A 12,182-nucleotide genomic window follows, 5' to 3' on the forward strand; every position below is an offset into this window, starting at 1 on the left:
ACATGAAGAAAAACTTTTTCACGCAGTGAGTGGTTAAGGTCTGGAATACGCTGCCTGAGAACATTGTGGAGGCAGGTACAATTGAAGCATTCAAAAGGGAATTAGACAGTTATAAGAAAAGGAAGAATATGCAGGGTTATAGGGAGAAGGCATGGGTATGGAACTGAGGGAATTGCTCTTTCGGAGAGCTGGTGCAGACATGATGGGCTTCCGCACTATAATGATTTTGTGATTCTGTGATTGTCTAAAGTTAAGTTTGTATTATTCAATGTCTATCTGTGGAAAAAAAGCAGTTAAGCATTGAAACTTCAAGTCTCCCAAGAGGAACTTTTAATTATGATTTGTTGAGTTTAGGAGCAGGAAAGAGATGCATTTTTTGCCCTGATACCGCAATGGAGCTTCATTTCTGCTACAAAAATCATGAAATATTTTTTAAACAGATTTCTTTTTGCAGATTACATGGCTTCAGAAGAAGACAGATTTAAAGACTGCAATACTAAAGAAAAGTTAGCTTTGCTCAGGTTTTTTCGAAAAGATACCGACTTCATATCCATTTTTTTTTCAACAATTTAAAAAGTAATACAGTTTACCAACAGCATGTAATGAGGACAAATGCTGAAGACATTAATTAGGCTAAGTTTAACATAAACTTGTCATGATACTGTGTAAATGAAACTTGAAATTAATGGACAGACTGTTTTCTGATTTTAATAAGGGTGTTTGTTAATTGTAACAAAAGGCAATTTTGGTCATTTTCTTTTATTTTACAGATATAATTTTAGAGGAGAACAGATGGGCTGTTGTAGGATGAGAAGTTTAATTGCTTCACTTCAAATGTTCAATCACCTTCAGCCCATTAAAATGAATATCAAAGTGCATAAATAGAACACTTTGACAGTGTATTTATTTTGGCAACAAATACTAAAATCCGGGGGAGCATTATTTAATATATTTCTTGAGTAAGTTAGTACTGAATGAGGAGTATATGTCTAGTACTGGGCTGGTGAGGCTACTATCTTCTATATTACCATATAATAATATATATAATATATAATATTGCCAGTACCTTGTGTTACAATCCCATTAGGGAGTGTTAACTTTTAAAGAGAATGCCACAAGATTTCATGTTTTAAACTAAATACTTTATTGTACAAGAGTTAAATAAAGCAAAACACTACTAACTTAACACTACAATTTGGAAACATTTATATTTCAAACTTAACATCTTAAAAGAGCGTGAAGATGTCGACTGTAAACTTTAAATCTCAACAGAACACCACCCTACCCCACCTCCCTCTTCTACTTCCACCCCTAGAGTTCCCCTATACTTTACAACATCTTGGTTGTTTGATAACTTCACCTGGGACCAATCCAAAGTGTACCACAGCTCTTAGGAATTCACTTCAATTTCCCTTAATTTTTCAGCTATCTTCTGGGGTATCAGGTCTCCTGGGGATTCTCCCTCCAGCTTCGTCTAGGCAAACCCTCCAGTTCTCCTTCAACACCTCACAAATCTGGATTTCCCAGCTTGAGCATGGGCCTGCCTCAAAACAGAAACACCCTTGGCTCATGATGGCATCTTTGCTCCTGAGCCTAGCAGCTTTCCAAAAGCCAACTGCTTGTCTCTCAGCAAGCACACACAGATAATAACACGAATAGCAACAACCCCCCCCTCCCCCCCCCACCACCCAGCCCACATCATCTATCTCCATAGAAATGTAGTACATGTGGGATGTCCCAGATAGCAATTTAAACTAATTCTTTTCAACTCCAAATCTTCTCTTTGCTCTGGGAAATCATATGAATAATTCAAAACCCCTGATTGAGGCAGCTGCAGACACACCATTTCCATCAAGAAGTTCAGAGATATTCCCTTTGTTTAGAGTCTTCACACTTCCCATTATGACCTTACTAAATAAACATAGGTTACCCTTTGATTTGTAACCACCCTAGGTTTGTTTGCCAGCTTCTCAAACCAGGTGTTTTCATTTGTCTTGCATTAAAAAAATTAATTCACAAATTAAAAGTTACCTCTAGATTATTACTACAAACCATGAACCAGGTGATCATAACACTTGTTACTGATGGACCTGTTGGTTGGTTAGTTGGTTTACTCGTAATGTTGAGTCTAGGAAGAGTTCATGTACCAGCTATGTACTAAAATAAAATTTGGCCAGTCAAGGTGTTGATTTGAGTTGGGACATGGTTCCACAAGCACTAGATACCCTTCAATACCTTGCCCAAATGACATCCTCCGTGCGAGAACCAGCAGGTTGTTTAAATATGGAAGGCACCCCAGCAATTCTCCTACTACCACCCTGGCTGTTTGCTAACTCTGCTTAGACTAAAGATCACAACTGGAACATTTCAGATCCGAATGGCTCAGTTGCATACAGCAATGCTCCAATCTTACCAAATGGGCCATTAAGGGAGCTGCATGCTGGAGATTCATGGCTCCAAGATAGCTTTAAGGGATGGGGAGGTGCAAGGAATGTTTCTGAGCAGCATGTAACCAATCTTTTTTCATTAATTATGGCATAGTAGATATTTGGGGCTCAATTATTCACTCCCAGCTGATTTACTGCTTTCTATAAAGTATTTGAAAGGGCTTTAGATAACATCATGGGCTGCATTTTACGCCCCCCCCCAAAGAGCGGGATGGTGGCAGGAGGGTGGGGGGTGATGTAAAATGGAGCAGAAGGCTCTGGGGGTCCTTCCCGACCCGCTCCCCCCTCCACCACCATTTTATATAGGGCGGTGGTGGCAAACAACAGCTCGCCCACCCCAGGCCAATCAAGGCCCTTAAGTGGCCAGTTAACGGCCACTTAAGGGCCTTCGCCCACCTCTTATGCATGGCAAGTGGGCGTCCTAGACCCGAGAAAAGCCAACTGACAAAAACAGGCGACTTTCTGACGGCCTGCGGGGGGGCCCTCATGATCGGGCACCCTGTGCCCGATGGAAGGCCGCCCTCCCCCCGTCCCACGCCCCAACCACCCAACACACCACCCCCCGTCCCCCCTTTCGACCACCCTTGCATCGTTGGGGCCCGACCGATCACCCCGGCGAGGCAACAGAAACTTACCTGTGTTCTGTGGTTCCCTGACATGTTCTTTGCGATGCTGGGTGCAGTCCCAGCAGTGGCCACTTGGGCTACTTGGATAGAGAGCTGCCGGCCCGCTGAATGGCCGGCAGCTCTATTAGGCAGGACTTCCTACCTCAAGTGGGTAGAAGTCCTGCCTCATACTAATTAAAGCCCGAGGACCCACAAAATACTGGTCGCATCTGCACACCAGGCGGATACTTTCTGTATCACAATATATAACTCTCCTCCCCACCCAAAACCATGATCTTGGAGAGACTCAAAACCAGATAAAAGCCCAGGTCAATTTGGGTGAATGAAATTTGGTACCCAGGCATTCAAAATTAGTCCAGGAGATCAGTCTGGCTCTGATGATTCTATGCAGTACATAGTTTTTGTACGAGGTGATATCCACCCTAGCTAGAAACAGGTTCAGCTCTCGCTTAGAGGTATGTACTTTGACATTAACTGAACCCTTTTACTGTAACTGACATGTTGCTTTGCCCCCAGCTTAGTTATATGTACACAGTGCAGTTTAGTTTCTAATAATGGTGCGACATGAGATCTGCATAGTGCATACATTAATTGCCTTTCATTGCAAGGCTTTCATTGCACATTTCTCTTGTCAGATGACTGTACTGAGGCAACAGACTGTACACACACAGAGGAAAGCAACTGCTGGTGAGGGTGCAGAAGAATTAAAAATTTCAGACAGCACAGAACCTGCTCAGAAGACCACGTGGAAGGTAAATGGCTTTAGTAGTTTGTGCCATTAGTTGCTTGGGCACAATTTACGATTTTTATCTTTTGCACAAGTGTACAAGGGGTGCGTTATTGACCCTTGTTTCTCCAGGGTACTTGTAAACATTACCGTATCATTCCCAGTTTGGTACAAAGAGCTTTTTAAGATCTTTTCACCATGGTAGTAGTGTTGGTCACTAGAATATTGCAGAAAATGTGAGGTTTGTTGTATATTATATTGGTTTTAAAAAAATTGGATTTCACCCAGGGAATTGGAACTTTCTGTCTCCCTTGAAGAAATACTCAAATGACTGAAAACTCATAGTGCACAATAATACAATCTTTTCTCCACATTATCGTCAGCTTCCAGAGAATAGATTACATTATCGATATACTTTTTCAATTGAGCCCGAAGGAAAGGGAAACTTTTTTTAAAAATTGAATTGAGTTAATTATCGTGCAGAAATCTGAGAACAATCCCACCAAAATCAAAAAAGCCCTGCCTTAGTCTGAAGATTTATACTAAGAGAAGCCATTCACACTTAAATGACTTTATATTAGCAATAATCATTTTAGCTATAAATAGTTTAATAACATAGAATGGAACATTTTAGGATTAATTAAAGTAAAAAGCCATCAAGTAAAAAGTATGATGAGCAATGCAGTATCCGCATCTATTCAATTAATGAAATAACCTGAATAACTCATTTGTGAATGTGACATTCATTTATCTTTCCATTTGTGAAATAAAAGTTCATATTGCAATGTCATCTAACTATATATTCTCTAGTTCTTAAGTAAAAGGAGATATCTAGTGACAATCCTTTTTATTGGACCTTCTTTCTGTCTTTCAATCCTAAAATGCGAAAATAAGATTACTCAAGACTGCTTTATTAAAAATGCAAGTAATTTTCCTTTGAAAGCGGGTTTTGTCAGAGGTCATGAAAGAAACATAGCAACAGGAATAGGTCATTCCGCACCTCAGGCCTATTCCATCATTCAATTAGATCATGGTTGATCTCTATTAGGCTCATGTTAAGCTGGAAGTTTGGAGTTGCTATAACATGCAAAGAGTTCTAGCACAGTACTTACCTTTCCAAATCATCCCCAATTTATGACTTTCCTCCTTCACAGCCATTCATTTGTCATGCTATTTCACCAACATGGAGATTGAGGAAACTGATCAAAATACCTTATTTTTTCCTCCCAGTTTGGGATGCCAACAAAGCTTCCTATGGATGGGACGTGATGAGATGCACAACAGCAAGGCAAATGGGGTTTTCAGTAATTTCTTGTGGAGCAATGTGTTCTTCCCTTCCCCAATATACAAGAGGAACTTGGCTGAAAATGAGTGCAATAGCTCATATGCAAAATAAATTGATTGGTATGTCAAGCACCACTACACAATAGCAGAGGGTTCATTCAAATTATTGTGTGAGAGTGTGTGTGCATTTGTATAGCTATTTTTATATGATACTTAATGCAATAATGTACCAGGCCAGCCACATTAGAAAAGAACTGAACCATATGTCTGTTTAGACAGTGTAGGTGGGAAATGAAGTTCAACACTATCAGTTACAACATATTACAAGACAAATGGACTGGGGCAGTTTATCTGTTAATTTCTCAAAACAACACTCACACTTTCATTTGTTTGAATGTTGCTATTTTCATGAGATCCAGTGGAACTCCTGTTATGCAATAGGTCAGGAAGGAAAGAAAAAGAACTGATTATAAATAGTTGAGAAAAGGTGTTGGAAGAAAATGTTTGAAGTCTGAAAAATAAAATATGCTGAAACTGCAAAAGACGTCATTGGATGTGAAAGGGAAGAAAGGATACGGTTCAAGTAGAACAGGGTTGTTCCAAAGGAATGTTTGTAACATTTCAGCCCCCACTGAAATGTTAAACTATTTTTGTGATGCTGACAAATATACAGTGTATTCTGAACATTTTCTGTTGCTATTTGGTTTAAATAGATTTATACAGAACTATATGCACAATCTCTTTTGTGCTGCAAGGGATAAAATAAAGACATGTGAGTTGTTACTAAGTCTCAGAACATTTCAAGGATGATCTTTATTCTGTGGCGCTTGCATCAGTGAAACTCAACAGTCAATGATTTTAATTCACTTATCTTGTAAATAAATGAAATACACTCTTGTAATTGAATTACTAGTCAATTACTTTGAAAAGCTCATTGCTACACTCTCATAACTAAAGGAAACCTGCTGCTTTTGTGCATATCATTGTATCCGAGATTGAAAAATCTAGTAACTTCTAGTAACTGTATTTTAAAATCTTTAATGCTTAGAGGCCTGGAAGGTTCCAAAGGCTAACTGCATATTTAAAAGTTTTCTACTCGTACCATGTGACAGTAAACATTAATATTATGGTTCTAAAGTAAAGAACTCTCACCATAATAACATTAAACTACTAAAACACAGGGCTGAATTTTATCAGCCCTTCGACGCCGTGGTTCACGGTGCGGGGGCTGGTAACATGCTGCGGGGAGAGGCTCGCCTCGACCCTCGATGTTGAGAAGGGCCCACCGCATATTACCGGAGGCTTCGGGACCTCAGTGCGGCCACCACCCACCCCCACTGCATGCACAATTTGCATATGGTAAAGAATACTTACCTTTGATGATTATGCAGCCCACCGCCTCTCCCGTGACACTTCTGGATTTTTCCCTAAACGAGCGGCTGTCACATGCCGTCTCGTTCATTAATTGAAAAGCCGGTAGGTCCTCAGCGGCAGCTATTGTCGCCAGTGAAGGTAAGTTCCATTATCCAGAGGTCTCACTGCATTCCTAAAGGGAGGAGGGAGGGGGGAATATGCAAGGGTCTAACTCTGCATTCTGGAAGGGAGGAGGGACTGGGATTATTGGAGGAGAAGCTGTGCTGGCATGAAGGGAGGTACCGTGTATCATCCCTCCGTTAACATTGTACACTCTGAGTTTGTGAGGGGGCAATGGCACACTAGGCACCCTGTGTGTGGGGAAGGTGCCAGAAAGGGCAGGAGCATTAAGGTTATATGGATGGTGGGGCATCGATTCAGCTGGGAGGATCTTGATGTGGTCATGCTGTGCCACTCTGAATGTTGGCCAAGATGGGCAATGCCATGGCACGCCCCATAGCTGATCCAGGAAAGCAGCTGATGTACCCATCAACACCATTCCCTGCCCTGTTAGGAACCTTCGAATAGATGCAGGATTCAACTTTATTTATCATATGGTATGGCTCATCCTACATTGTGTGATCCTCTGCATGTGAGAATCCGTATGCACCAGAGGCAATATCAACAGGCAGGTGCGATCCACTAGAGGCCCCCGGTCGTGAGCAGCAGCCCCCAAGGGGAACTCGCCATTATGTTTGCCTTGCCTCTACAGGCCCCACATGACATGCCATCGGATGTCAGAGCACCAATGTCAGAGGAGATTGTGCATATAGAGAGGGTGATGACACGTCTCTGTGCCCTGCTCAAGGATGACCTGCAGCCCATGGGCTCCGATGGACATCCCATGCCTTTGCTCCTCATAGTGGCAGCGGTTCCCAAGCCTGATGCCTCTGCAGCCTTTTAGGGGCCCATCAGAGACCTTTGTGGGGTCACGCAGTCAGCAGTGCACCGCTGCATCAGGGAGGTCACCAATGTCCTTCACTGGAGGACCAGTGAGTATGTCCGCTTCAGGACGGACTCTCACAGCCAGGCCCAGAGGGCCATTGGTTCTGGCACCATTGCCAGAGAACCATAGGTTGTAATGTTCATGGACTGCACTCATGTGGCCATCAGGCCTCCCGCCAGGCTACCACCTACAGACGTCACCATTAAAGGAGCCCTCTCAATGGTTGCTTCGAATGTATGACTACTTCTCAGGCAGCTGCCATGACACCTGGGTCTTGCGCCAAAACCGGCTGCCACCGCTGTTCACTGAACTGGCTCAGATGGAGGGGTGGCTTCTTGGAGATAAGGGATATCCTTTGCAGACATGGCTCCCAAAATCAGTGACAGACCCCAACATTGCTGCAGAGGAGAGATATAATGCCAACCACTGAGCTACATGAGCCACCATTGAGCAGATCAGCATGCTGAAAGATCGCCTCCAAAGCCTGGCCTGTACTACAGACTGAAAAGGCCAGCTCCTTTCTTTGCTGCTCTGCACAATTACGCACCCAATAGAGGCCAGGCCTGGCACGGTGAGGAGAGACGTCAACAGGATTCCTCCTCAGACTATGAGGACGCTGAGGACCAACAACATGTAAGACGCATGGGAGGGCAGATGGGATGTACGGAAGTGACTTATCAGACAAAGGCTCTCTGCTCTATAGGAACTGACATGAGCTCCGCAAGCCACACATCACCCTCGCTCACCTACTGTGCACCAGTCCACATCTGCAGCATCCCTGTGTAAACCATTAGAGGCCGCAGGTGACTGAGCCAATGTCCATGTCACTGAATCTGTGGAGACGCTTATGAGTAATGGTGCATGGCAATGATGTTATTGCATATGTTGGCTCTCCTGAGAAGGCAACAGTGCAAAGGGATGTGACATTGGCGTTACATGCTGGCACACATCATTTATACAGAGAAAAGGACACACATGTTGGTGAGGAACATTTAGTGAAAGACGTATGTACATTGCTGTGACACCTGTACATTCCCATTTGTGTCAGTGCATTCTCTGTAAACCTCTGTAATACCTTTTATGGTCTATTTAAGTCTCACGTACAGGAATGTGCAAAATTAAGATTATTCACCCAGGTGCGGCATGTCTACAAGAAGGAATGTTACACTTGAGTGGGAGAAGAGGATCGCAACTTCATAGGACACTGGGACACAGCAGAGTAAGTATGTGGCAGCAAAGCGGAAAGTGCTGTGGTAACTTTCAGGTCTGTGAACTTGGACAAGTTAACTCTGCTTCTCTCTCCACAGATGCTGCCTGACCTGCTGGATTTTTGCAGCACTTTCTGCTTTGCTGCCAGATTGACAACAGCCCCACTCTTCAGTAGTCAGGTAAGTATTCATTGACAGCTGTCAGGAAGCAGGTGCTGGGGGCGCTTATAATAGAGCCCCAGCACCTGCTACACAACTGTCAAAAACTCTCTCACTGCGCCAAATGTCCCGCCTCTCCCCACGTAATATGGAGAGGGCGGCTCGGCGCCGTGATTCTGATGAGCCCCTGTGCATAATATCGCGGGGGCTCTGCGGCGGCCGCTAAATGAGGGAGCTGTGCTGAGTTGAAAGGGCGCCACCGAGTTGCACGGCATCCAAATAAAATTCAGCCCACTTAATGCAACAATTTTACCTTAGATTCCCATCTGTTTTCTCCAGCCCCTCCTTTTTATTTTAACTTTTAATTTTACCGTTTTTATTAAATTTCTGTACTATCCTTACCCTTTTTCCCATTTTATCAGAAGTTTCAAAAGTTCCATCTAATTTCATTTTTCTTCTTCCATACTACCAGACACCATTTTGGAGTGGGCTGTTAATTGTATTTAATTATATGGACTTTGAGAGCATTAATTGGGATTTTACTTGATCAGATACAAAGAGACACTCACTAAAACTGGGGTGCAGTTGAATTAGGAGGAATATGCTTGTAATGTTTCACTCTAAATAAATATTAGACTGAGTAAAGATTAGCTCCAGTACTATCCTTCTCCAACTGGCTTGGAGGCAATTTTTTTTTCTCTTGTGGATTTTTACTGGCTTCCGAGTTACATGAAGGCTGGTTTCTCATCCAGTCAAACCCCTGGATTCTGAAAACCGATATGCTGACTTCCCAGGAGTTCGGAAACCATCTTTGAGGTATTTAAGTGTTTTCAAACCCAGAAGAACTGCTGCCTGTGTGCATTTTCATTATTTCACCTGCAGCCCAACATTGCCTTGATGAGTAAATTCTCCCGCGGTGCTCAGAGCAATTCTGGTCAGCTGCACAGCAGAGACAGTCAGAGGATTACCATCTTTCTTTTGATCTATTCAGTGCTGGGCAATCGGACCAGAATTTTAATATTTAAATCAATAAACTGAATGCATTTAAATAAACTTACCTTCCATCTTCCAGGCCCGCCGCGATCCTCAGTGCGGCGGCCGTCACTACAACGCCTGCAATTTCCCATCTGGGGAAAGCCGGTGTGACACTGGTGAGGAGGGAAGAGGAGGTAAGATTTTCAGTGCAGGGTAGGGGGACGGGGTCAAATAAACATAATGGGTGTATGGGATGGTGGGAAGGGGTGAACTTTAAACTTTGTGCAGTTTGTGGGTCGGGGAGAAGGTCGGATTTAAAAGGTAAGTGTTTTTTGGGGGGGAAGGGCAAATAATTAATGTAATTGTTATTGGGGGGGTGGGAAAAGGGCGTTAGAAATTTATTGAATAAATTTTGGGGGGGATACTGCCTTAAAAACTCAAATTGACCAGTAGGGCTGGCTTCCCTTTAAAAATGGTGTCAGCGCCTGCACAAAGCCAGGGACAGACAGCCCACCCCTCCACATGATTGGGGGGGAGGGTGGGCCATCATGGCTGTTTAAATGAGCTGCCATGCGAGAGATTATGCTGACTCTTTGGAGTGAGGGATGCCATTTTTTGAGCTCGCTCTTAAAATCCACCCCACTTACCTCAATTCTGGGGACTCCACCATTGCTGCTCCTCTCGCTGGGTGTAGTCCCAGCAGTGACCACTGCTCCAGGTGGCGCAGCTGGGGCTGAAGAGCTGCCGGTCCGTTGATTGGCTGGCTGCTCTTGGAGGCGGGACTTGCTGCTTCAGAGGGGCAGAAGTCCCGCCCAAGGCCACTTAAGGGCCTGGGCCATGTAGAATTACAACGTGGCTTCCAGGCCTGGCGGAGGCGGGCTCGCCCCTGACGTTTTGGCCAGTGGGTGGAGTCTTTGCCCCAACGTAAAATTCCAGCTTTGGTTGCATTGTTGAAGGTGCTGAATGAGGCAGAAAACTGAGGCCCAGGCTTCCTGTTCCAGTGCTTCAGGTGGATGTAAAAGATTCCACAACACTATTCAAAGAAGAGCTGAGAGTTCCCCTAGTATCCTGGTCAAAATTCTTTCCTTAGCCAAACCACCAAAAATGGAGAAACTGGCCATTCATCTCATTGCTGCTTGCAGGACCCTGTTGTGCGCAGAACACCTGCCATCTTTGCCATAAGTGATTGCACTTCGAAAGTAATTCATTCAATACCCTGAGAAATTTGATAACACACTATATAAATGCAAATTTCTAAATAATCCAGCTCTTCTGGAATCCTTTCTAAAGCAACAGTACAAGTCTACCTTCATCAAAATGTATTATTTTCTTAGAATTTCACTCCTGTTTAAAATAACAGGCCCAGAACTCCATTATGATATAAATCCTGTGCAGCAGCATTATTGGTGGGCCGATCCAATGAGATCACCTTTGCCAGGTTATCAGGGTTTCTACAAATATTGAGATTACTAATTTTAGTTAAGTTCTGTTCCTGAAGCAATGGTCAAAAATACAGAGAAGGAAATAAACTCTCCAATCCATTGGTGATTTCCAATCTTATGTTGATTTGACTATAAATCGAAAATTCATGCCAATAAGCTGGCAAAAATAGGTTGTTAAGGAGTATGAAAAGTAACTTCCAGAAATGTTCTTCAGTACTTTGCCATCACAAAGTTAGAGTGCATTGCCTTTTTTTAAAATCTTAATTAGCATCAGCTTTGTACAAAGCAAAGGTCTTTTTATATTGCAAGCATCATTTTCACCTTTTGCCATTCAGTAATCTATTTATATACTAATTGTATAGCTTCTGAGAGTTAGAATAATCCTCTTGATTGAACTGAAAGTGTCTGTAAGTAGCCTGTTTTGCATTCCTTTCTTTAAAGCTACCTCTAATTAGAACTTCATCCTAACTTTATGCTTAATCAATTTCTATTTGACTGTTATCGATCCAAAAGTCTGTCTTTTATGTAGAGATCAAATGATATTTGAAAAGTGCAGATTACTCACAATATAATTTTGAAATTAAGTGTAAAATATCCTCGTTAGTTTGTTCTTCAGTGATGCTACAAGACTTTTTACATGGTATATTTGCCATTGTTCCATTTTGGACTCTTATTTTGTACCTTCGAGTGTTGAATAGAGCTACTCATTTTTTATAAATGGTAAAATGTTATCAAGCAATCTAGAAGAAAGATGTTTAATTAAACATTATCTAAGAAGAACATACATGGGTTTTAAAATACACTTATGGTTATTGCAATACACTAGTTTTTCACTCAATCCCATTGAAGCTAATATTTCCTCTGTGCCATCAATGGAATCCAGATCCTTGAGTACAGATAACTCCTCAGGCATTTCAAACTTGAGCTTGGCTTCACCTCACGACTAATACCTGAT

The 12,182-nt window shown here is 42.7% G+C and overlaps 1 protein-coding gene across 1 annotated transcript in view; it reads left to right on the top strand.

Annotated features, from left to right (window-relative positions):
* ppfia4 (PTPRF interacting protein alpha 4) overlaps positions 1–12,182 on the top strand; it is a 907,198-nt gene that overhangs the window by 757,966 nt on the left and 137,050 nt on the right. Inside the window, exon 5 of the mRNA XM_068057116.1 lies at positions 3,709–3,825. Coding sequence (XP_067913217.1) covers positions 3,709–3,825 — 117 coding nt within the window. The remainder of the gene's footprint in view (positions 1–3,708; positions 3,826–12,182) is intronic.

This window comes from Heterodontus francisci, chromosome 25 (genome assembly GCF_036365525.1).
Source record: "Heterodontus francisci isolate sHetFra1 chromosome 25, sHetFra1.hap1, whole genome shotgun sequence".
NCBI classification, from domain to species: Eukaryota; Metazoa; Chordata; class Chondrichthyes; order Heterodontiformes; family Heterodontidae; genus Heterodontus; species Heterodontus francisci.